At 51.2% G+C, this 27,010-nt stretch overlaps 1 protein-coding gene across 2 annotated transcripts in view; it reads left to right on the forward strand.

The window, feature by feature from the left end:
• MRPL45 (mitochondrial ribosomal protein L45) overlaps positions 1–27,010 on the forward strand; it is a 302,735-nt gene that overhangs the window by 190,115 nt on the left and 85,610 nt on the right. For both annotated transcript variants that reach the window (XM_069634660.1, XM_069634661.1), the window contains exon 5: positions 8,355–8,403. In XM_069634660.1, the coding sequence (XP_069490761.1) occupies positions 8,355–8,403 (49 nt within the window). The remainder of the gene's footprint in view (positions 1–8,354; positions 8,404–27,010) is intronic.

Raw genomic sequence — 27,010 nt, forward strand, 5'->3', positions numbered from 1 at the left:
TCAAGGGCGCAGTTTTCGTCGAGTACGCTTCTTGGAGGATTTCAGAAGACCTTGAGGCCTACCCCGTGGACTTGGGCCAGGAAAAAGGAAGCTCGACGCCTAGATCCAAGCTGTTTAGGAACTGCCGTGGATGTGGATTGCAGAATGTGTTCAAAGAGGACGAGCATTCTAGATGCCTCTACTGCCTTCACGAAAACAAAATGTACGTGGAGAAGGACTGTGCGTTTTGCAGGAACATGTCAGAGTGGACCATGAGGGATCGGCGGATCTGCCTCATAAACTGGCTGGAAGCGAAGAGCCCAGCGGTAGGTGAGAAGAAGAGGTCAGAGTGGTCTTCTAAGTCCTTTGAGGGCGCTCTGGTGACAGGGGCTCAACAGAAGACTAAGCACTGCGAGTCCGAGGGCACCGGGAGCGCTGAACGGTCGGGCTCCTCGGCTGCCAGGCAGGGCGCACTTTAACCGACGCCATCAACCACGAGCCAACGCTCTGGCTCCAGGAAGAGAAAGTCGGAGAACCCGGCTAAGCTTCTAGAGAAGCCCCGGTCGATACCAACGGAAGCAGCAGAGGGGGAGCGAGGTGGTGACCCTCCCCCCAAGGTGAAGGCCTCAAGCGCACCAAAAGTCGTGAAGGCCCTGATTCACCCGGCTAAGGCCTCTATCGAGGGAGTCGTGGCAGCCCTGGCGAAGCCTGTGGAGGCTACCCCAGTGGAGGCGACCTCCGGGACCCAGAGTTTCCCTGCCACCGCGGAGGGAATCCTCTTTTCAGCCCATCATGAAGACCCTGGTGGAAAAAGAGGGGGGGGGGTGGCCGTTATGGACACGGATACAGCCTCTGAGGAGGAGCTGGTTGAAGTTGTGAAGGGCCTCAAGAGGTTTGAGGAGGTCCGGTCCCACGCGAGGAATCCCGGGGAGGCGGACGAAGAGAGCGACGGTGGCGCTTACGAGGCTCCCGTGGAGGAGGAGCAACCATCACGCCCGTCGCAGCCAGTGCCCGAGCCTCAGGACACCTCGGTGGCCATTTTGATGGCAATCCAAACCTTATGCACGGAGATAAGGACGAGGTTGCCGCTACCCCCAACGGACGACCCAGCAGAACCAGGCCCATCGGGAAGCCCTCCAAACAAGCAGGGGAGAGTTTATCCCCCCTGCTCTTCCAGCCCTTGCGGCCCGCTCAGCCTTCATCTCCTTCCCCTGATCCTAGGGATGACACGGGGACAGATAGGCCCTCGACGGGGACGGATGACGACTGTGGTGACGACGGGATGGGCCTTCCATCACCACCCCTTCGGGCCTCCCTGCCCGATGAAATTGGCTTCTTCTACGCCATGATTGCCAGGGCATCCGAGCTTTTCCAGCTCTGCCCGAAGAAGGAAGGCTTCCTCTATCAACAGCGCGAGGCCAAAAGGAAGACGGTACTCGCGGTGCCATTGCTTGATGACATCTGGGACAAGGGACTTGCTCTCCTGAAGAACCCGTCCACAACGCCTGCCAAGAGGGATCGGTACGAGAAGTAGCACCGGGTCCCTGATTCCGCCCCTTTGTGCCTTAGGGCACAGCCGACCCCGGATTCGGTCGTCTCGGCGTCGGCCAAGAAGAAAGCGGCGGGGGCGGCGGCATCAACTTCAACCTCTCCACCTGACGGCGAGGGAAAGAAACTGGACGCCATGGGACGACGAGTCCTCTCGTCTGCGGCGACGACAATTAAGACGGCCAACACCCTAGCGATTGTGGCCCGCTACGACAGGGAGTTGTGGTACAAGATCGCTCCCCTGCTGGACTTGCTACCGGACGACAAGAGGGCGGAGGCCCTGGAGATCCTACAGGAAGGTAAGGTGGCGTTGGACCACGCCATAACGGTGGCCACGGACATCGCGGACACCGGGTTCCGCCAGTTGGACAACAGCGTTTGCCTTCGACGGCGGGGATGGCTCAAGGCAACAGATTTCCGCCAGGACGTGCAAACCAGAGTTCTGGACATGTCCTTCGACGGGAACAACCGGTTTGGGAAGACAGTAGATGAGTCACTTCAGGCCATCAAGACCGACACAGAGACTGCTTGGGCCTTGGGAGTTATGCAGCAACGACGGCCGCCCTTTCGGAACTCCGGAGGCAAGCAAGGTGCCTTCAAAGTATTTGGCGGTGGCTCCTCTACGTACCGCCAGGCAGCCTGTTCCTCGTCGCAAGAGGCCTACAGAGGATGCGGCAAGTCAGGAGGATCTTGTCGCCGTCGCCAAGGAGGCCAGGGCGGCAAGGCCGCCTCCAAGCCGGACTGAACCGGCCGTAGCGTCGGGCCCCCACCGGAGCACCCTGGTGGGAGGCTGGCTGGCGAAGTTTGTCAGCATGTGGGAGTCCATCTCCACCGACCATTGGGTGCTGGATGCCCTGGCCCACGGGCACACTTTCGAATTCCTAAAGAAGTCCTCCCCCAGCCCCCCCGCATTCCTCCCGTGGCCAGGAAGGAAAATCACATCCCTCAGCTGCTGTTAGAAGTAAGGGCGATGCTCAAGAAGGGAGCCATCCAGCTTGTCCCGAAGAGGCTCCGGGGCTCCGAGTATACTCAAGATACTTCCTCGTCAGAAAGAAGACGGGCGGTTGGCGCCCCATCCTGGACCTGCGTCAGTTAAACAAATATATCAAGGCCCAGAAGTTCTGGATGATCACCCTCCAGCATGTGCTGGGACAGCTGGTGGAAGGCGACTTCCTATCGTTGCTGGACTTGGAGGATCCTTACTTCCACATCCCCATTCTAAAAGGACTCGGAAAGTTTCTCATATTCGTAGTCCAAGGACGGCACTACCAATTCAAGGCCCTGCCATTCGGATTGAAGTCGGCACCCAGGGTATTTACCAAGTGCCTAGCACCAGTGGCGGTGCGGCTGCGCCTGCAGGGGATCCACGTTTAACCCTACCTGGATGATTGGCTCCTCCGAGCAAGCACAAGGGAACTTGCCGTCGAGCACACAGCGAAGACCGTCCAACTGCTCATGGATCTGGGAGATATGGCATTTATAACGCTCCTATACAGAAGTGTTTCAAGGCACGACGAGGCAAGGGGGGCGGACAAAGGGAGGACAGACAACTATCCTACTAGGCCAGGTGTCATTCAGATCGCGCAAGTGCATGGGAGGGGGGGGAGTGCATGGGGGAAGGGGAAAGTGCAGTACATGGGAAGTGGAATAAATAAGATAAAATGCATAAACAGCCAGCTGGTGGCAAGTGCAAGAAAGTGCAGACATAAGTGCTGGAAGGGGGACTGAAGGATACAGAAAAAACAGTCCCCAAGTGCAGGGGTTTCCAGGGAGGCAGTGCAGGTGGGCAGTTGACGGGGCCTGTGCCAGAGATCAGAAAAGGGTGGCCAGGTAACCAGTGCAATTTCAGTCAGGAATTCAGCAAGGGAGGGGAGGAGAGAAAGCAGAAGCAAAGGGGAAGGTTTTGAGGTGTTTCCGGAACCGGAGATGGTTCTCCTCGAGTTTCAGGGAGGCAGGAAGGCTGTTCCAGAAAGAGGCCCCTGCAGAGGAGAGTGATCTGCCACCAACCTGTTGCTTGGAGAAGCGCCTGACCCTGATGGAGTTGGAGGCAGATGAGCGAAGAGCTCGAGAAGTAAGATATTTAGAAAGAGAGAGTTGAAGGTATTGCGGCCCCAGACCCCAGAAGGCCTGGTGTACAATGCAGAGGGTTTTGAATTTAATCCTCGCAGCCACTGGGAGCCAGTGCAGAGATTTCAGTCCTGGAGAGATACGATCCCTGGGCTTGAGGCCACGGACAAGTCTTGCAGTCCTGTTCTGGATAAGTTGCAGAGGGTGGAGAGTGGAGGCAGGAAGGTTTAGATAGAGGCTGTTACAGTAGTCTAGCTTGGAGAGGACCAGGTCTCTGGAGACAGTGAGCTTCTGGGGGAAGGAGAGGAAAGGAAGAATACCTCTAAGGAGGTGCAGCTGGTAGTGTGACTTCTTAGAGACGTCGGAGATGTGAGGGGAGAAGGAGAGTGCAGAGTCGAAGATGACCCCGATTAGCCTTGCAGATGGGAGTGGGAGGAGGGCCAAGAGAGGCCGGCCAGAGAGCTGCAGGGAAGGAGGGGAGTGGGTGTGCCGATGAGTAGAATCTCAGTCTTACTGGCATGGAGGAGGAGGACAGTTTTGAAGTCTAGATAAAGAACACCATCGCCGACTCACTCAGCAGGGAGCTGCGCTCGTGCCACAAGTGGGAACTGCGTCAGGACCAAGTGGATCGACTTTTCCGACGATGGGGCAACCCCAGATCGACCTGTTCACGACGGCGGCGAACTCCAAGTGCCAGAGGTTCGCCAGCAGGTTTCCCCAGCCGAGGAGCATGGGCGATGCTTTCTTGTTCCCCTGGGACGGCCTGTTCCTGTATGCGTTCCCCCTCCCCCTGCCCCCCTGTTGCTACTGCGACTCGTCAACCAACTCGAGAGGTCCCAGTGCAGGATGATCCTCGTCGCACCGGCGTGGCCGAGACCGATCTGGTTCCCGGACCTTCTGGACTTGTCAGCGTCCCCCACCCCCCCCAGTCAAACTATCGACAGACGCAGATCTTCTCTCCAGAGAAGGAGGCGCCATCCTCCATCATGACCCAGGGTCTCTGAACTTGCAGGCCTGGCTCCTGCGGCACTAGAGATTGGAGGTTACGATATCGCGGCGGACTGCAAGGAGGTGCTTGCAAAGGCCAGGGCGTCCTCAACTCTCAAGTGCTATGGACACAAATGGAAGAGGTTGTCTGTTGCCGTGCACAGAAGATTAACCCTCTGTGAATTGCGGCCCCTCAAGTGCTGCCGTACCTGCTGTCGCTGGCCAAGGCGGGGCTGGCTCATGCCTCCATCAAAATACATCTAGTGGCGATCTCCCGCTACACCAGAACTACGGGACAATCACCTCTGTGGTCTCATCGCCTGGTGAAGGCGTTTATGAAGGGACTGTTCCGTTCATTCCCGCCGGTGAAGGCTCCGGCCCCGGCGTGGGAGCTCAACATGGTGCTGACCAGGCTCATGGGGGCACCCTTCGAGCCTCTGCATTCGGCACCGTTGAAGTTCCTATCGTGGAAAACAGCATTTCTTGTGGTGATCACCTCCGCACGACGAGTGGGAGAGATCCAGGCCCTATCCTGCAAGACTCCATACTTGACTTTTCACGAGACGAGGGTGGTGCTGAGGACGCACCCTTCCTTCATGCCAAGGTGCCGTCGGACTTCCACCTCAACGAACCCTTGGTGTTGCCAGTTTTCTTCCCGTCGCCTTTGTTGCCGGCCGAGAGGACCTTGCACTCGCTGGATGTAGCTAGAGCGCTGAAGTGCTACGTGGACCGCACAAAGAGTTTTCGGAAGACATCACAACTGTTTGTGAACTTTGAACCTGTGAACCAAGGGAAGGCCCTCGAAGGCTTCCATTTCCAGATGGCTCTCCGGCTGCATCATGCACTGTCACCAGTTGGCAAACCGACCGTTGCCCGGCGGTCCGAGAGCCCATTTGACCAGAGCGATCGCTGCTACCACGGCGTTCTTGTCTGGTGTACCCCTGCTGGTCATCTGCAGGGCTGCTACGTGGAGGTCGACGCACACATTCACAAGATTCTAATGCGTCGACTGGGATTCCAGGGAGGAGTCCAGGGTCGGCCAAGCAGTCCTGCGCAACCTGTTCGCTTGAAGGTGGGCCTGGTGAGGAGGTAAGAGATGATTAATGTTGAGTTTATGTAATGCTTAATGTTGAGCCTTGCCACCTCCCCGTGGTTGTGCATGTGTGTACTGCTATGTATTCTTATATTCATGTGCAAGTGAATCCATGCCAGACCCCATGCTGGAGAAGTTACAAGTTACTTACCTGTAACTGTTGTTCTCCAGCATGGGTCTAGCATGGATTCACATGCAAACCCTCCCTCCTTCCCCCTCTGCGGCTCTTCACTTTGTCCTACTGCCACTTTACGTGCTACCGAATCTGAGGATGGCTGCCAGGGGAGGGGCTTAGGGAGAGGGCAGTCATTGCCTGGGGGCAGTATGACCCAGAGACCAGCGATTGGTTACTACTAAGAAAGACGGATCAGAAACAAAACTGATACTCATTTTTTTCTGTACCGAGGATTCCCAGCCTGTCGACTGGGAATATTCATGAGCATGTGAATCCATGTCAGACCCATGCTGGAGAACAACAGTTACAGGTAAGTAACTTGTTCCTTCTATAATCTTTATCCCACTACAGACTAGAGAGTAGAAACAATAAGCACTCACTTTACCTGATGTTGAACTAACGTCTCGCTGTGCCCGACTCCTGTTTTTGCCAGAGTAGTTTCCAGACGCCATTTTAGGAGGATATTCCTTATGTATCATCCTACAAGGACTAAAGTCCTTTTTTTAGTTTCCACATAAAGAACGGCTGGTATTCGGTGTTATGTAATTAGATACTGAACCTCGTGTATACATAACTATTGTTCACTTGTGCCACAATTCATTATTTATTTTGGCCGGCCATTTACTACACGGATTCCATGTCTTCTCTTTTTTGTTAATTAATGAATCGCTTTTTGGTGAATCTGTGCCGAATCTGTGCCAATTCTAGTCTTTTTTTTCAGTGCCCATGATACTGTGTTTAGTAGTGATCTCAACAATATAGCATTGTGTATAGTGCCACATATTTTTCTTGGGCAGAATTTAAATGTCATAATACATCTATGTCTTTTACAGATGTATGTATTGTACGGTCTCTTTTTTTATATAATGACAAATGACGTGCTGTCTGGTTAAGATAAATGCGACTACTGATGTTCATTGGTCACTGTTGCCAGATTTATAATTGTGTTGGTTAAAGATATCAGTATTCACAGAACTGCTAAGGTTTGCCAACATATTCCTTCGTTCAGGCGAATTAAGTGGCTCTTGAGCCTGAGTATCCACGGTTGTTCTCGTTTTAGCAGCATTGCTCCCAAGTTACCACCTCTTTTGGGTTTTAATAACTTTTCCAATATAGTCCAGCTCACCTCATTCTCCGTATGTTTCATTTGTAGGTAATGCTCTACCAGTGGGGCAGTGGTCCTTTTCATCCTTATATTGGATCTGTGCTCACCAGTCCGTACTTTTATAGGTCTTGAGGTCATCCCTATATATATCTTATTATAGGGGCTTTTTATCAGGTAGACTACATTAGAGGTATTGCAGTTGGTCAGCACCCTTTGTTCCCATGGCGGGGTTACACCCGATATCAACAGTTGTAGTTCGTTTTTTAAAGGGACAAGCTGAGCATGAGCCACATGGTGTATGGCCCATGGCTTTTAGCCAATTCCACACTGTTGGTTGGTTCTGTGTCGTCTCCTTCTGTTTATAAGTTTGCACCAGACTGTCTCCTATGTTTCGTCTTCTCTTAATGGCGAACCTTGGAGTATTCAGAGTATTCTCACCTACATTTAGGATGTGCCAGTCTTTTCACCTTTTTTTTGATTCGATTCACTATGAGTGAATGGCTGAATACTGCTGTTATCTGGCTTTCTCTTGGGGTGTTGTTCCAGTGTCACGTCTCTCGGGATGTTGCATGCCCTTTTGCTAGCATGTCTTATGATTTTTACTGGATAGCTCCTTTCCTGCAGTTCTCTCACCAGTCCCTCTGCTTGTGTGTCGTATTCGCTACGAGTTGAGCAATTACGCCGGAAACGGAGAAATTGCCCGTAGTGATGAGATGTCCCAGCAATGTAGAAGGCGCCCGTGCCAGACCAAGAAATTGGAAGACAGCAACATCTAATGACTGTCTATTTATGCCAAAGTAGAGGGCCTCAGGAGGCACACTGTACAGTCCTAAAGAAAGTGGAAAATTAGTTTCCCCGCTGAAACCGGTCGACCTACCTCACTAAATTTAGCTAGTGAGTTTGAACATAGATATACTTGTCTCACTAAACTTAGTAAGTGAGCCTGAACATAGGACATACACGTTTTAGAAACCCAGTATGTGGATTAGCAACCAGGGTCCAAGTCTGTGGCGGATCCTCATCTGGGCAGGTCTGTAGGTGAAGGGGCACACAACTAGTTCTGGTTAAGACTGGGCGAATACATCCCGGGCTGAATTATGAGGGAGCCATGTGTCAGGCTGTGCTTGTCTGTTTGGGTAAGGGAAATGTGAGACCTCAGTCTGGCGAAGGGGTAGGTGAGAGAGGGTGTTGGTATTGCACCTTTTTCTGGGCTGCGTTCTTGAAATCCTTCAATAGGGGCACTGGGAGCAACCTTAATAGGGTATCACAGGGACAACAAAGCTGCAGTCATGTTTTAGGCTTATATTTCCAGTCTTGTTTCAAGGACAGCCGTGTCCTTTTGTTTCTTTTTTAAACTAAAGCCTGCTGTTTTCAAGTTTCTTGTCCTTTCATTCCTACAGTTTTGACCGCCATAAACTGCATGCCTTGGTGACAGAGCGATGCTATCCGGTAAGTACCTCTTTTCTTGGGCACTATAACTGTAATATAGGTCTACCGAAATAATGTTGGGTTTCTAATCCCTCAGCAGAAAAGGGGAACATTACATGCAATGGGAAAAAGATTTTCTGTATGAGATGTATTTCCACAAATTTGACTTTGATCATTCAATACCTGGGCAAGCCAGCCCACCTTTTTGTTGTATTCAACAGTATATTCCTCCTACTTAAATAACAAAGTAAGAGTTAAATCTATACATTTAATAAAAAATAAAATACAAGTATATGCAGGCTGCATTATGACCTGCAAGTCGTAAAACCTATATTCTATATTTTCTGGTTCTATGCAGCTCTGTTGCCCTCTAAATTAGTGACCCCTTCCAGATCTGTCCCCGTCCAATTTATTTTGATAAATGTGCATTTTATTTTAATGAAAGTTGTGCAAAAACCTGGTCTTTAAAGCTTTCGATGATTTTCCTGCATTCATACTGTTGCTGATGCAAGTTGGATTACCCAAAGAAACAGCCCCTGCTGCACCCATGTGCTGTCTATACTTGTTGGGCCTACATGACAAAAAATGTTTAGAAATGCTTGTTTCTTATTGCTTTTTCGAGTCTGTGGGCTGCGTTTCTTGGACTACCCATAAGTGAGGCTACACAGGAAAGGCCAACCAAAGAATCCCGCCAACAAAGAGGAGGGGGGGCGCAAGACTGACGAGCAGGCCTGGAAGCCGAAAGGAGGGTCCAGAAGGGGCACATTGATAATTGTTTGGGGCGGAGGGCAGGGGAAGAGGCACGGGGGAGAAAGAGGTACTGGGAAATTCCTAAAAGATCCTTGGAGGATTTGGGCGAAGAACCCGGAAGCGCAGGAGGAAAAGGGTGTTGCAGGGTTACCTGGTATGGCCAGTTCAGAGGGTGAAACCCCACAATGAAAGTGGTGTATGCCTGTTCGTGGTTCGATTGAGACTGCTCTGAGGGTGTCCAAAAAAAAGCATCCTTTTCTGGAGAGGCCTCAAACAGGCAGCTTATAGATATAGAACCTCTTATTGGGCATGCACTAGAGCTCTGCAATAACTAGATGTGTATTTGTAAGTGTGACCGGTTCAGAGAGCTGTCCATGTCAAGTGGTGTTTCAGTCCCTCTCAGTCTGGGGTGGGAGGCCGACCAGGATTTGCTTCAGAGCCAGTCCTATCCCAGAGGCTGGGTTTGGGAGTTGGGAGGGCCCCAGTCCATATCTCTTACCCATGTCCGTTTACGAGACCAAATGACCACTGTCCTATCACGTGTGCACAGATCCTTTCTAGCCTTCTAGCTAGTGTACCTCTGTCTTGTATGATCTACATCATCCACTCTAATGGGACAGCCGTTGTGCCTAGAGCTGGACCAAGCTGAGCAAGCAAGAGGCAGAACAAACTTGCAGCAGCCTGAAGCAAGCAAGCCACAATGCAACCTGCCTCAGTTGATGCATCACAGCGAATCTGAGCGCAGAGCGTTCAGCCAAATCCTTCTGAGACCTCGACCAGCGGCAGCAACACGCCATTGCGAGTCAGGGCCTGAAGTGCCTGGCAGGAATTACACGATCACAGACCATATGCTCACCTGCAGAGGGGCTGCGTAGTGTGGCACACTTCACAAGCTGGCATCCCCAATAGACAACATCTGTGAGATCCTCGCATGAACTGGCACATACACTTTTGTATGCCACTGTTGCGGGAGATGGGCGGTTTCGTACATGGAGAAAGAGCAGGTCTTAAGAACCCTTTTGAATGCTTTCGTGATTGCAACACCTCCTCGGGATAGAGGCCATTCAGCTGTTGGCCCAGAGAACCAGCTGAGGGACGAGAGCCAGTGGAAGGGGGAAGTTTCGATAAAAGGCAGGACAGGAAGTAAGAAGGTGTGGGTTGTTCGAGGTGCGTTCAAGGGAGGAGCAGGAGGACCAAGAGAGCAGGCGGAGGAAAGACAGAGCAGAGAGGTATAGATAAAAATTGTTGGCATGTGAACGGTGAGGTATACGTTGGTGGGAGACGGTGGTAATTGCATTTGATGGTGTGTGTGAGTGATTGAGGGGAAGGGGGGAGTGAAAGAGAGTGGCTGGGGAAGTGAATGGAGGGGTGAAGGGTGTGGGTGGAATCTGTAGCGGTGCGGAGAGGGGGGGGGTAGTAGTGTGGAGAAGGGGGAGCTATTAGTGTGGAGAAGGGGGAGCTATTAGTGCTGGTGCGGAGGAGGAGGAGGAGGAGGAGGAGGAGTAGTGGTGCAGCAAACAGAGGAGTAGTGGTGTGGCAAAGGGGGGAGGAGGAGGAGGAGGAGGAGGAGGAGGGGTGTGGCAGGAGGAGGAGGAGGAGGAGTAGTGGTGCGGCAAAGGGAGGAATATAGTAGTGATGCGGGTAAGGTAGTAGTGTGGAGAGGGAAGGCTGGAAGAAGTAGTGGAAAGGAAAGGAGGAGCGTAGTAGTGACTAATGGTGGAGGTAAATACTAGAAAGAGGAACATTGGAGGGAAAGAGGAGGGATTGTCGGGGAGAGAGAGGAGAGACTGTGGATAGCATAGAAGCGAGGAGAGTAGGAGGTAAGGGAGAGTGACAGCTAGACATAAGGAGAGGAATAGTTGGGCGTGTAAGGATAATCTCAAGTAGGGCCTGAATGTCTGAAATGCACAAATCCATAACCTACATCATATTGGGGACTTTAGAGCAGGGATCACCTGGACTGTTCCCGGAGGGAGTGCTTGGTAGAGCAGGCGTTCTGCCTTTAGGCCATCACACTTAGATAACAGATTTGTAGACGGTAGGGGTTACTGGTCTTTAGTGACTATCCCAGATTGAAGGACGCATGGTTTGGGAGGGAACGCCCATTTGTAGACCAGATAGAAGGGATGGCCCTTAGAGTGCCCCTTGACTACAGAAGTAATAAAAACCCTTGAATTGTCTTTGAGAGTTGGTGTGTTCTTGAGGCGATATAAGGTGCATCTATGCTTTTGATGTGCCTCCTTAATATTTCAGAACCATTGTTGGGAGATAACTCATAATTGGTTTCCTTTTATTATATCAGCACATGGATATGTGGTTCATTTCTAAAATGTTGCTGCCTGCGTTTAGCAGGAAATGGATGTACACTCATTGGTTGTCTAAAAAGAACCATTTACTAGTTTGGGTTAATGACGCAGTACATGTGTCCTAAAGGCCTATTGGTAATAAGCAACCTTTTACCAAAGCACCAGGAGCCAGGTCATAATTGGTCAGTTGGTAGTGCAAACAATGATCGCCTATCATCACACATCCAGTATTTGAGTTTGTGTATGCTTCAAACTCGAAAAGCAGTCAGACAGGGGGGAGAGTACGCATATTGTATTATGCACTGCATCCAGGTGTGCTGCAGGTTAGTATGTAGAGCAATGTACGGCTGTAGGAGGCACACAGGGGTGACGGTAGAAACACAAAACCAGTGAGCATTTTTACTACAAGTGCCCCATTACAATGTATGTCTTATTATTTATTTTGATTTTTGTTGACCGCCACATGTTGCCACCTCAAAGCGTTTGTCTCCCAGTTGGAGACATGTCGGTGTATAGGCCCTGGACTTCTGTCAGTTGACTGTTGTGAATGTCTGATAAGGCAAAGTGTTATAGAAAGAGTGATCATTTGCTTGTACTCCTAGTGGTGTGGACTGGTCCCCCCAATTATAGTGGGTGTGGTCCAAATCTGGTTGGATGGAGTGCGGCTTTGCTTGATTGCTACTTCTGCTACAAATAAGGGACCCTTAGACCTATGATAGCTGCAACGCCAGATGTTGTTTTAAGCATGTGGATGTGTATGCTTCCACCAGCAGAGAGCTGCAGTGCTGTGTTTTTCCAATCAGTCACGTGAGATTACTACGCTCAAGTGCTCTGCTCTGGCTTTCGGGCCATGCAGTGTTTAAGGTTACCATTTATTCCCACGAGCCTCATGCCACCCCACCATCTCATGTGGGACAAAATAGCCTTTGCCAGGCTCTGCTAATACCCCCTAAAAAATAGTCTAACACCCTCTGTCGCCACACTGAAACACTTGACCTCAGGGGCCAGGATTTATAGATTGGTAAGCTGGGTGCAACCAAGGGCACCCGCCAGTGAATGTGGTTTTTGGCTTAAGGCAGAGTGCATTGTCGTGATTATAGCTGCCTGAAAGCTCTCTCGGAAGCCTTACTGGGAAAGCATGTGGGTGGACTGAGTTCCTCTCAGACAGAGCCACATCTGCTTTACGTCTTATCTACGCTAATCCGCCTTTTCCACTCTCCACACCCTGAGTTGCAGTCGCCGCCTCCTGCCAACAGGGCGTCCGTGACCTCTGAGAACATAAGCGCAATAAATTGGCATTCAGGAGACATGTTTGAGGAGGGGTGGCTGTTATTCTGCTCAACTGTTGGGGTGAAAGAGGTGACCATTTCCTAAAGAATCCTGAGGTGTAGTTTTGGGGGCGAGCAGGACATCTTTCTGGATGGACACCATTAGAACTGCGAGGCTGGATAGAAAAATCTATATTTCGTTTTTTTGAGGGTGCAGTTGATTGCTTTGGAGAGGGCAGTCTAATGCTTGTAACTAAATGGAAGTGAGAAGGAGCACCCAAACATTTTCCTCCTCCACCACGTCCCAAACCTATCTGTTCCAATCAAGGACTGCTTCTCTTCTGGCTGAGCAGCGGGCAGTGCAGGCATTTAAGCAGGGGCAATCAACTACAGGTTTTAATTCACTCTGTCCTTGCCCATAATGAAAACTCACCCTCCCTTCTCCACCAGATCTTGTACTTAGCCGCTCTAATTTTAATGCCGCCTGGGGACAGGATGGGCTGTTGGGGCACCAATTGCTAATATACATGTGAAAGATTTAAGTGCTTACATCTTGGCCTTTCAGGTCACAGGAAGTATTTGTGCTCTGGGGCCAGGAGAAGTAGTTGTCGCGAAGCAAACAATATAATTTGGCATATTAGTTTGCATTGACTTCTCCCCCACTTCACAGTTGCCTGTTGGGTTGTTTGGATTATGGCCTGAATACTCTGGAAAGGCCTTCGAGCTGAGCGAAGTTGTTGCGTGGTCTGCTGCTCCTCACCCCTGTTCTCAAAATTAAAGTACATGTCCTTCTCCGCTCCTGTCTGCCTTTGCTCCTTCAGGGCTTACCTTGGTAATGAATTAAGGGACTCTACATGCTGCCTTAACCATTTCCATTATGGCCATCTTGATTACAATTTTTTTTTGTTCGAAGAAACGGCTTGCACTCTCCATGCAACAGTCAACATGGATGTAATCCTGCAATGTTAATGGTAATGGCAATAATCATTAATTGATCCCTTTCTAATTTAGGATGTGGGCACTTACCACCTGGTATGGCCTGCTGCAGAGGGGGATAATCACCTAAACCGGGCCTCAAAATGTGCACTCGCCACAAGCCATTGGCTGGTGTTAATTGACTCTTGGCGAATAAGAAATGGTGTGCTGTTTGTATGTGGAGAACTGAGGTGGCATGTGACTTTTTATGCTTGGCAAGTAGCTTACAACCAGAATTGTTTACCCCTTGCCTAACTGGGAGAATGCACACAAGAGTAACATTGAGTCATTACTTCACAATGAAGTAAGTTGTCACAGATGGCCTCAAGAATGCACCAACTCCCAAAGGAGCTTCAGTGGTATTATTTTTAAATCTGGAAAGGCCTAATGGCTGTCCCTATCTCTTTATAACCTAGGAATGGCAGTCCGACCCTAACCCAGGCATTCCTCTATCCCGGGCTGGTACTACGGAGAGCGTTTAGATGGTGGGGTTTACCTGTTTGTCGTCTTGTGATGTCATAGTCATATCCCTCATCTATCTGGACTTCCTCTTGGTACAATCTAGGTGACTCCTACCAGAGACACCAGTTGAATATTGTCTTTGTCACTCCGGGCACTCGCTGGTCTTCCACGCCCTTCTACTTCTTTCTCTGATGTTACTCGCCTCTCTTCTTCCCTCTCATCCTACGCTTTCCCTCTCGCAAGCTGTTTCTCCAATGGTATCTTTCAAAGGGATTGTGTCCTCCGACGTATTCCTTATCTTAGATATCTCTTTCCAGCTTTGCTGGCCTCGGAAATTGTTTGTCTGTAGAGGGAGCTGCGCGTCGACGTCCGCCGAGTCGATGTCCCTCGACAGCCGCCGTGTCGACGTCATCCTGCCTACAAAGGTCGCGCACAGCGTCCGTTGCTCAGTTCCGTTTTTCCACGCTTACTCAGTGCCTCGGAATATCGTTGCTCAGTTTCGTAGAGAATTATTCCATTTTCCTCGAGATATTCGATCCATACTCGATGGCTTCCTCGTCTGAACTGACGACCCCTCGGTCCGGCTTTAAAAAATGCCGAGACTGTGGAAAAAAGATGTCGCTGACGGACCCTCACAGGTTCTGTCAGTGGTGTTTGGGAGCTGAACATCATTGTTCGGAGTGCGAGGACTGTATGTGCATGACAGCTAAGGCCCTGAAGGAGCGTAGGGGGAAGCTGGAAAAAGGTAAGACTTCTAAAGCTTCTTCTTCCTCGACGAAGTCGAGACATTCGTCTCCTCGTCACCATTCGCGCTCCAGGTCTTGAAGCGGGTCTCATCACTCCTCGAGATCGAAGCACTCGAAAAGGAGACGCCGAAGATCCCCTTCTTCGTCGTCCTCTTCCTCTGTTTCACCTAAGAGAATCCCTTGTCCCACGAAACAGTTCCCGGGCTGAATGGGAGAAATTCCGAAAAAATATGATGAGCGTCTTTGAGAAAGCGGCCTCGACCCCCTCGAAGACTGCCGAGAGCGATGCTCTGTTCAAAAGACCCGAAGGTCCAAAACGCCGCGAGTCGCAGCACCCGGCGAAGGAAGCTTCTCGAGCGCGTCACGAACCCTCGAGTAAAGCAAAGACCTCGAATCCTTCTTCGCAGGTTCCGTCGACGCCGGTGTCTTCGACGCCGTTGTCGAAGGGACCTTCGACACACTGGTCTGTCGACTCGACGCCAAGGAAAGTCACGGTTGCGGCTCACCCAGTGGCTATTCCCAGGTCTTCGATGACGATGTCGTTGAGATTGTCGATATCCTCAAGCAGAATTCCGATTCCATCGAGGACCTCGAGGCCTCCACCTTTGTTTTCGACGCCACGTTCGAAGCCTTCGGCGTCGACGACATCGACGTTTTCGAGGCCGATTACAAGAAGTTTGGCACCCTCTGCCTTGGAGATGGGTTTCACACCCTTTGTGAGTTCAGACCAATTGAGAACAATGTCCTCAATTATGGAAGAGGGAGAACTGTCTGACCAAGAAGAGACATTTGAGTTGCAGGGATCTGCAACCCCAGTTCAAGAGGAGTTATCCTCAGAGGAACGCAGATTAAAGGAACTCCATGATTCCTTACATGAGACAAGTGGTTTAGACACTTCCCCAGAGGTGGAGTTCGCTAGGCCAGACCCGGGGGAGCATGCTGAAACCCCTTAGAGAGCCTTAATGGCCAGGATTACAGAATTTATGGGGTGGTCAACACCTTCAGAGGCTTTCCAACAGGATGACCTCGCGGATATTCTTGATAAAGGTCCACAGGAGGATCCTGTAGTACCTATTCATAAAGCTCTTCAAAGAAAAATAATGACGAACTGGGAAACCCCAGATGTCGTCCCGGCAGTAAATAAAAAACTGTCTACTAAATACAGGGTATCTTCTGCAGACCCTGAGTTTTTGTCCAAACACCCATCCCCAGAAAGTCTGGTGGTACAGGCAGCATCTTCTACTGACATCAAGACTGCTTACCCTACCGTCCCACAGGACAGGGACGATAAAAAATAACGATGCTATGGCTAAGAAAGTCTTTTCGGCATGTAGCATGGCGTTAAAATCTATTAATGCTACTTGCACCCTTGCTAGATTTAGCCATACACTTTGGGAGTGTGCTTCTACAGCGGCTGACTGCATCCCGGAGGGAGAAGAAAGGGAGGCGTTCCTAAATATCATAAAGGACGGTAAAGATGCTATGTGCGAATCCCTCCAGACGGGCATTGATTCGGCTGACAGTATCAGCAGAGCAATGGCGGCAAGTACAACAACCAGGAGATTTGCTTGGTTGAGAAAGTCTGGTTTTGCCCCAGATGTGCAAGCCAGGCTCTTGAACATGCCATTTGATGGCTCTTCTTTGTTTGGGAAAAAGGCGGATGACAGTTTAGGAAAACTGCAAACATCAAAGGCAGCAGCAAAATCTTTAGGTGCTGCAATCCGTCAGACACCTTTCCGTCCCACAGGAACCTCTGTGAGAGGCAAGTCCTTTCGCTTCTACTCCGCATTCGGAAGAGGTAGAGGACGACCGGCTCAAAGGGGACAAAGAACTACCCGAGGTGGATGGGGTAGATATTCAAAAGCCGCAGCAACAGCAGGTGCCTCTTTACCATCGGCATCTGCATCAGCCGCCCCAAAACCCCTCTGAGGACTTCCCTCACAAGACACCTGTAGGAGGCAGGTTAACTCAACATCTGGTGGTATGGCAGGCTATCACGTCAGATGCTTGGGCATTGGAGACAGTTGCACAAGGTTACTGCCTGCCTCTCCTACGCATACCTCCGAGTCATCCACCGGGGATCAGCTGTCAAAAAGCTCCAGATCCGCTCCTCTTGCAGGAAATTTTAGACCTGCTAGAGAAAGGTGCCATATAACCGGTACCTGTAGCGTAGAGGAACAAGGGCTGGTACTCCCCTTACTTTCTCATTCCAAAGAAAGACGGAGGACTGAGACCCATCTTGCACTTGTGAGAATTGAACAAATTCCTCAGGAAAGACAAATTCAAGATGGTAACTCTCTCTCAGATCCTTCAGGCCCTTCAGTTCCAGGACTGGTTGGTATCTCTGGACCTTCAGGACGCTTATTTCCATGTGCCAATCCATCTCAAACACAGGAAATACCTGAGGTTTGCAATTGGCAACTCTCATGATCAATTTCGAGTGCTGCCATTTGGGCTGACCTCCGCCCCGAGAGTCTTCACCAAGTTAATGTCGGTAGTGGCTGCAAGTCTAAGGAGGGAAGGGATTCACGTCTACCCCTACCTGGACGATTGGTTGATCAGAGCTGTATTTTAGGAGCAAGCTCAGATCCAGCTAGATCATGTTTGCTACTCCCTTCACAGACTGGGCTTCTCCCTCAATTTAAAGAAGTCACAAATGATACCATCGCAGAGACTCCAGTTCATCGGAGCGATCCTGGACACTTCCCTGGGAAAAGCCTCGCCACCAGAGGTGAGGGCTCAAGATATTCTACAGATGGTCACCAAGTTTCAAAATGCCCAATGTTTCCCAGCCTTCGACTTTTTGAGGTTGCTAGGCCTCATGGCATCCTGCATTTTCCTAGTGCCAGAGGCTCGCCTGAGAATGAGATCTCTCCAGTGGGCACTGAGAACTCAGTGGTCACAATTCTCAGGGAGAAGGACAGATCATCTTCAGGTTCCCGACAGGGTGGCTCGAGACTTTCAGTGGTGGGCCTGTCAGGAGATCCTTCTGAAAGGAGAGCAGTTTTGGCAACCTTGGCCGGAGATGACAGTAGTCACGGATGCCTCACTCACGGGGTGGGGAGCCAACGCCAACGACTTGACCATCAGCGGTCGTTGGTCTCCATCGGAGTCCAGACTACATATCAACCTGTTAGAGCTGAGGGCCATCAGACTTGCGCTGAAGGCTTTTCTGCCATCTGTACAAGGAAAGAATGTCCTGATAATGACGGACAACACAGTGGCCATGCATTACCTCAACAAAAGAGGAGGCGTAGGATCACTACCTCTGTGCAGAGAAGCGATGCAGCTCTGGTTTTGGGCAATCCAAGAAGGAATCTCTCTATCGGCAGTTCACCTAGCCGGAGAGAAGAACTTGACAGCGGACGCTCTGAGCAGGCAGAGCAGAGTCTCCCACGACTGGGAACTAGCTCAGGAAGTCCTTCAAGAGATCTTCGCCCTTTGGGGAACCCCTCGGGTGGATCTGTTCGCCACCAGTGTCAACAGGAAGTGCGATCTGTTCTGTTCAAGGGAATTTCCCCCGAGAGGAGCTCTGGGAGACACGTTCATAGTGGACTGGGAGTTTCCACTCCTGTACGCATTTCCACCGGTCCCTGTCATTCCTCAAATGATCAGGAGGTTGAGAAGATTCCGGAACACCATGATCCTAATTGCCCCGGATTGGGCCAAGAGAACGTGGTACCCGGACCTTCTAGGCTTGTCCATCTGCCCTCCAATTCGACTTCCACTCAGAGAGAATCTGCTCTCACAGAAGGGAGGTCAGGTTCTCCATCCAGACATCAAAACCCTCAACCTTCACGCTTTGCTTCTGAAAGGCTAAGATACAAGGATTGGGACCTCCCTGATGACGTTATGGAGGTGTTGCTTTCGGCAAGAAGGCCAGCAACAAAATCTTTATACCGCTGGCGTTGGAACAGATTTTGCAGTGGGTGTAGGGAAAAGAATATCGATCCCTTTTCATGTGGTACACCACTGGTTTTGTCCTTCCTACTTTATTTAGCGAATTCAGGCCTTCAAGTTGGCACCATCAAGGGCTATCTCGCAGCGCTATCCATCTTTAAACGCACTGCGGAAGAACCATCCTATTTCAAGTTACCCTTGGTAATACAGTTTCTAAATGGGTTAACTAACGTTTATCCCCCAAGACCATTCCAGGTTCCCCTATGGGATTTAAATTTAGTCCTAATTTTCCTGATGGGCACACCTTTCGAATCACTCCACTCTTGTTTGTTAAGATTTCTTACCCTTAAGACTGTTTTATTAGTAGCACTTACATCTGCTAGAAGGGTGAGCGAGTTACAAGCTCTTTCTTGTAAAACCCCTCATACAATCTTTCACAAAGGCAAAGTTGTTCTGCAAGTGAAGCCTAATTTCCTCCCAAAGGTGGTTTCTGAATTTCATATCACACAGAAGATTACCCTTCCATCTTTCTATCCTCCTCCCCATCCGGGGAAAGAGGAAGAGCGGTTACACAGGCTGGACCCAAGAAGGGCTTTAAGTTTTTACATTAGTAGACTGGCTAGGATAAGACAAGCAGACCAGCTGTTTGTAGGCTACACGGGTCACAAGCTGGGGCTACCGATAACTAAGCAGACCATTTCCAGATGGATTATTTTAGCCATTTTGGAATGTTATAAACTGGCAGGAAAAGAGCCCCCTCAAAATCTTAGGGCTCATTCGACCAGAGGTATCGCAGCTTCATCGGCCCTCAAAAGAGGAGTGCCGGTTCGAGACATTTGTGCGGCTGCCACATGGTCGTCCGTCCATATCTTTACACGGTTTTACAACTTGGATTCCTCCTCCAGTCAGGAAACTAGGTTTGGAAGGGCAGTATTGCACTCTATTCATCAATAAAAGGAAGCATGAAGTCAGTACTCACACCTCCAATAACAGAATACTGCTATGGGAGCCTATCTAAGATAAGGAATACGTCAGAGGACACAATCCCTTCGAAGAACAAGTTACTTCTTAACTTGTAACGTTCTTTCGATGGGATGTTCCTCCGACATATTCCTTATCGACCCTCCCATCCATCCCCGCAGTACTACTTCCCTTGTTGTTGCAGCTTACGCTCCTTCACGGTGATTAGTTGAGTCCAGAAAGAATTATTGTGGGCTACAAAACGGAACTGAGAAACGGACGCTGCGCGCGGCCTTTGTAGGCAGGATGACGTCGACGTCGATACGGCGGCTGTCGAGGGACATTGACTCGGCGGACGTCGACGCGCAGCGCCCTCTAGAGAGAAAAAATTTCCGAGGCCAGCAAAGCTGGAAAGAGATATCTAAGATAAGGAATACTTCGGAGGAACATCCCATCGAAAGAACGTTACAAGGTAAGAAGTAACTTGGTCTTCTCCCACCTACCTACTGCTCTCCCCTCCTACACCACTACTACCCTTTCCTCTCTAAGCTACTCCCCTCCTCTGCACACTCCCCTCCTCTGCACACTGCTACATCCCCCCTCCTCTCCACACTGCTACTCTGCCCTCCTCTGCACACTGCTACTCTCCCCTCCTCTGCACACTGCTACTCTCCCCTCTGCACAGTGCAACTCCAGGCAGCTCGAGGCCATGGAAGCGGTGGGTGCCTTCAGTGATGGCAGCGACGCCGCCCTTTCGGACGGCGAGAGCACAGGGGTGTCTAAAGACACCCAAGCGCTAGTCCCCGACCTCAGAGGATTGTCCGGCTGGACAGCTATGGGGAACACACCCGGCGACACAAGCGCTACCCAATCTTCTACATCTAAGAACACCAAGGCCAACCGAGACTCGACACGTGTGTTGAGTTCACGGAAGAAAGAGGCACAAAGAGAGCGGTCCACTGAATCGGTGTCCTCTGGGCGTTCCAGGTCGCTGCATGACACACGGCAACCGTCCACAGTTGCCAAGAGTGCCTCGCTCCCTAAAGTAACGGAGGTACGTTCATCGGAAGACGAATCCGACCTCCATCCCCAAGCTGCACACCCAAAGTCCGCTCCGGCAGCCTGTGCAGCGTCTGCCTCAGAGTCCCGACGTGCGCACTCAAAAGAGAGAGAGAGAGTACCCCCGAATCTCGATGCCAGGTGTCTAAAGATTCCGGAAAGGCCAAACCATCAGGGAAACACTTTCACTCACGGGAAAGTGGACAAACGGCAGAAAAGTTCTACACCTTCAACTTCTGCACCCCAGGTACACGAGGACAAACAGGTCGTCCGATAAGGACAAATCTAAGACCCCTGTCACTACACCCAGGCTCATCCCTCCCACTCCTTACTATAGGGGATTAGAAGATGAACCTCAACAGGAGGTTGTCATCCCCAGTTCCAGAGAATGGAGCACTGAGGACATAGACAAGGTGATGAGGAGAATGTCTTCCTTAGCTAATTTTTATGAAAAAAAATCCACAGCATTTTCTTAGCTAAACCCCTGACAATGCTACTCCTTCAGGATCCAAGGACCCTCAGCCTCCTAATAAGAGATCTCAGCGTGATACTCCAGCTCAGGGACTGTCTTCAGACCCTTACTATATTCAGCCTTACCAACAGTATGAGGATGACCCAGACGTACTGGTTCTGGATGACCAAACTGGGGTTGAGTATTATGGAGATGACGAGGGCCAGGATGAGGAGGAGTAAGACGTGGCGGAAGTCTACAATATGGACTCCCCGGTTAGCAAGGAACCACAGGTTACTGACTCACCTATGGATAACCAGCCCCTTCTAAATCCGGTCTTGGCTAAAGCTGCAGAGCACTTCCACATAGATACTCGGGGGGCGCAGGAAGAGAGCCACTTTGCGGAGGAGCTAGTGGGGGACAAAAGACCCATTGCTCAAGCCATTCCTATTCTCAAATCTATCCAATGTAGAATTAATCCTTCCCTTCTTCCTCCTAATCTCACCAAAGCTGTGAACCCCAGAATTGAGAAGATGTTCAGGGCCGCCCAGTCGGACCCTCTTTACATAAGGGGTCAACTGAAGCCCGACTACTTGGTAATCACGAACACCTGGAAAAGAGCGGGGACACCTCAATATCTGAGGCACCCCCATACAAGGAGAGCAAAAGAACTATGGGTTAGGAAGGAAAGTAGCCTCCACTTCCGCTTGCCAGGCAAGGATCGCCAACACCACCACTCTGCTGGCAAGCTATAATTGCCACCAGTGGGAGCAGGTAGCTGCTCTCATTGACTCCGCACCGGAACTACTAAAGGGTCAGTTGGACCAGATCGCGTCCGAGGGTAGAGCCGTGTCCGGTTGCATTCTGAAGACAACCTTTGACGCCGCAGATAATGCAGGCCGACTCATCGCAGAGAGCAATGTCATTAAAAGGCACACTTGGCTAAGACAGTCAGGGTTTAAACCCGAGACCCAGGCAACCCTTGACATACCGGTCGAACCGCATGTCTTGTTTGACAAAGCGGTAGAGGAAGCACAAAAAACTGCCAAAGACGAGTATGATACTCCAAAGTCCCTGGGACAATTGACCAATAAGCCCACTAATCAAAGAGGGAGTAGTAAATTTCGTCGCTCACACGGTCAAAATTCCCAGAGGGGCTCCAATTACGTACAGGGACAGGGTACATCATGGGGTGGCAACCAGCAGACTACCCAAAGTTACGGCAGAGGTAACGAGAGGGGCCGTGGTAGAGGCAGCCCCGGCAAAGGCAGTACCCCTCTCGCAAAGCAGTGACGTTCCGCTCAGGGTCCCTTCCCACATATCCCCAGTAGGGGGCACATTTCCAACTTCACCCAAGCATGGGAAGGGATTACATCGGACAGATGGGTGTTGTCCACAGTGTCCGCAGGATACTGCATCGAACTGCTAGAGCATCCCCGCAACCACCCTCCACGACATAAGATGCATTCACTGGACCACCAGAAGATCCTCCTCGAGGAAATCGTCAATCCTCTCACAAAGGACGCGATAGAACTCGTCCCAGGCAACCAGGTAAACAAGTGTATCTGTTCAACTTACTTCCTTGTGCCAAAAAAAGATTTGACAATGCGCCCAGTATTAGACTTACGCCCTGCAAACAAGTATGTCAAGCCCCAAAAGTTTCGCATGACTACTCTCCAAGAAGTAATCCCCCTCCTAAAAGGGGATTACATGGCAACATTGGACATGAAAGATGCCCATTTTCATATTTCCATGTTCCCAGCGCACAGAAGATTCTTGCACTTCTAGGTGGACTGTCAGCACTACCAGTTCAAGGTGCTGCCTTTTGGTATACCCTTGGCTCCAAGGGTATTCACCAAGGTACTGGCGATGGCACACCTACGCAGGGAGGCAATCCCAGTGTACCCTTACCTGGATGACTGGCTCATCACGGGGGAGACCCCAGCAATTTGCAGATAAAACATCCAAAGAACGATCGACCTCCTCTTCGAATTGGGTTTCTCTAGCAGCGAGAAAAAATCGAGCCTGGTGCCAAGCACCTCCAAGCTGTTCCTAGGATCTGTACTAAACACTCAAGAGGGGTTGGCCTTTCCATCAGGGGCAAGAATTTGGAATCTACTACTGCAAATTCCTATCAGCCCGGTCGCCAGATAAGGGTGCGCAAAGCGATGCGTTTGCTAGGCATGATGTCGTCCTGTATTTACCTGGTCCCCCATGCGTGCCCGCGCATGCGACCCATGCAAGAATGGTTGGCGAAACAGTGGTCTCAGGCAAGTGGTCAGTGGGACGATCTAGTGGTCGTTTCGCCAACACTTGTACAAAGTCTTCACTGGTGGACAAGAGAGAACCTGTCAAAGGGGAAACCCTTTTACGATCCGGAGGTACAAGCTGTAGTCACTACAGACGCGTCCCTGTCCGGGTGGGGAGCACACCTCCACCACCACACAGCTCAGGGTCTCTGGTCTCACACAGTGGCCAAGAATCATATCAATCTGCTAGAACTCCTGGCAGTCTTCAGATCGCTTCGGGCGTTCGAACCCCACCTGTTGAACTTGTCAGTACAGATCCTAACAGACAGTACGACAGTGATGTTTTACATAAACAAACAGGGAGGGACTCGTTTGCCAAATCTGTCCAGGCTTGCTCAGAAAATGTGGCCATGGGCACTCAGACGGAACATTTACCTGTCATCTCAACATGTTTCAGGGGATCTCAATTCACTAGCAGACACTTTAAGCAGAGATCCCCTCCCAGAAGAACACGAATGGTGTCTACACAGAGGTCGTAGAAGACATCTTCTCACAGTGGGGTTTCCCCACTATAGACCTATTCGCCACAAGCGAAAACAGGCAATGCCCAGGATTCGCATCCAGGTTCCCTCAGCCAGACTCCAAGGGGAATGCCCTGTGGATGAACTGGTCAGGGAGGTTTGCCTATGCTTTTCCACCAACCCCTCATGAGGAAGGTGGTCAACAAAATGCACAGGGAATCGATGACGCTCATCCTAGTTGCTCCCATGTGTGCGAGGCAACCGTCGTTCCCACACCTACGCAACTAGCAGTGCGCGAACCCATCAAACTCCTGTGCTGGCACATCCTACTATCCCAGCACCAAGGTCAAAAAGTGCATCCTCAAGCCAGCTCAATGAACTTGGCAGCATGGCTCCTGAAATCATAATTTGGGCATCTCAATTTACCACATGCATGGACATCCTAAAGGAATCTAGGTAACCAAACACGAGGCACTGTTATTTTGATAAATGGAAGAGATTTGTTATCTGGTGCCAGAATAAGCAAATCAACCCGGTTGATTGCACTCCTTCCAATATTGTCACCAACATGCTCCAACTGCCTTCTTAATAGCCATTACATCCATAAGAAGGGTCAGTGAAATTCAGGCTCTGTCAGTGCAGGATCCTTTCTTTCTCCAGCATATGGGGTCTGGCATGGATTCACATGCTCATGAATATTGCCCGTCAGGCCGGGAATCCTCGGTATAGAAAAAATAAGTATCAGTTTTGTTTCTGTTCTGTCTTTCTTAGTAGTAACCAATCACTGGTCTCTGGGTCATACTGCCCCCAGCCAATGACTGCCCTCTCCCTAAGCCCCGCCTCTGGCAGCCATCCTCAGATTTTTACCGCACGTCCCAGTGTTGGGAGTCCTCGTGCTGTGGCTCTCGAGCTTTTGCTGCGTTTTCGCGCTTTTTCAGGAGATTTTTCTCATTTTTCAGTTAAATAGAGCCTTAAGCTCCACAGTTTCTACAACTGATCAACGGGATCCGTTTCGGACTTTTCTACGCCCCTCAACGGTGAAGATTTCGTCGAGTTATGCTTTTGGAGGATTCCAGAAGTTCTGAGGCCTACCCAGGACATGGCCCAGGAGAAAGGAAGCTCGACGCCCGGGAAGCTGTTCAGGACCTGCCCTGGATGCCAGATTCAGAATGTTTTCAAGGACGACGAGCATTCGTTATGCCTCTGTCTCCATGAGGACAAGACGCACACGGAGAAGGATTGTGCGTTTTGTGGGAACATGTCGGAGCGGACCATGAAGGATCGCCAGCTCTGTCTCGCCAAATGGCTGGAAGGGAAGAGCCCCTCGGGCGAGAAGAAGAAAAAGTCTGAGCGGTCTTCTAAGTCCTGTGAGGGCGCCCCAGCGACGGGGGCCCAACAAAAGGCCAAGCACCGCGAGTCCGTGGGCACCGGGAGCGCCGAACGGTCAGGCTCCTTGGCTGCCAAGCAGGGCGCATCCTCCCCGGCGCCATCAACCACGAACCAACGCTCTGGCTCGGGTAAGAGGAAGTCCGAGAACCCGGCAAAGCTTCTGGAGAGGCCCTGGTCGATCTCAAAGATTCTGGCAGCGGGGGAGCGAGGCTCGGACCCTCCCCCCAAGGTGAAGGCCCCAGGCGTACAGAATGTGACGATGGCCTTAATTCACCCTGCTAAGGCCTCGATTGAGGATGTCGCAGCTGCCCTGGCTCAGCCTGTGGAGGCTACGCCAGTGGAGGCGACCTCAGGACCCAGAGTCTCCCTGCCACCGCGGAGGGAGTCTTCTTTCATGCCCATTGAGAAGACCCCCACAAAGTCCTCGTTGGAAAAGGTGGGGGAGGGGCAGGTGGCCATCGTGGATACGGACACGACCTCTGAAGAAGAGCTCATCGAAGTTGTGGAAGAGGGCCCAGCCCATCGGGAGGGATCCCGACTAGGAGGACGACGAGAGCGACGGTGTCGCCGATGAGGTTCCTCAAGAGCCCTCACGCCTGTTGTTTCCGGTGCCGCAGGACACTTCAGCAGCCATTTTGTCAGCGATTCAGTCCTTATGCTTGGAGATAAGGACAAGGTTGCCCCTCCCCCCGACAGAGGTACCTGAGCCAGACCCGACGGGGGAACCGGAGCCGGGACCTTCGGAAAGTCCACCGCATAACAAGAGGACGACGCATCCTACGCCACCTCTCCCACCTCTGTGGCCTGCTCTGCCTTCCCCCGGTCTACTACCCACGGGGATGATACAGGCACGGACACGGCTACGACAGGTACAGATGACGACGGAGGCGACTGGACATGTCCCCCCGTCGCCCCCTGCTCGGGCGTCCCCGCCCAACGAGATTGGATCCTTCCATGCCATGATTTACAGGGCATCTGAGCTCTTCCAGCTCTGCCCAGAAGAGAAGAAGGAAGGGTTCCTTTACCAACGGCGCAAGGCTAAAAGGAAGACGGTCCTCGCCGTACCACTTCTTGATGACATCTGGGATGAGGGGCTCGCCCTCCTCAAGAACCCTGCCACGACGCCGGCAAAGAGGGACCGGTACGAGAAGTAGTACCGGGTCCCCGACGCTGCCCCCTTGTGCCTTCGGGCGCAACCTACCCCTGATTCAGTCATCTCGGCGGCGGCAAAGAAGAAAGCTGGGGGGGGCATCGGCCTCGACATCAACTTCCCCGCCGGACGGCGAGGGCAGGAAGCTGGACACGATGGGACGACGGGTCATCTCATCCGCAGCAACGACTATCAAGGCGGCCAACGCCCTGGCTATCGTAGCCCGCTACGACAGGGAGTTGTGGTTCAAAATCGCCCCCCTGTTGGACTTCCTTCCGGACGCCAAAAGGGCTGAGGCCCTTGAAATCCTACAGGAAGGTGAGATTGCTTCGGACTACGCCATCACGGTGGCAACGGCCATCGCCGACACCGGTTTCCGTCAGTTGGGCAACAGCGTTTGCCTGAGATGACGAGGATGGCTCAAGGCGACAGATTTCCGCCA

The sequence above is a fragment of the Ambystoma mexicanum genome, chromosome 13 (genome assembly GCF_040938575.1).
Source record: "Ambystoma mexicanum isolate Mex_15411 chromosome 13, UKY_AmexF1_1, whole genome shotgun sequence".
Classification (NCBI taxonomy): domain Eukaryota; kingdom Metazoa; phylum Chordata; class Amphibia; order Caudata; family Ambystomatidae; genus Ambystoma; species Ambystoma mexicanum.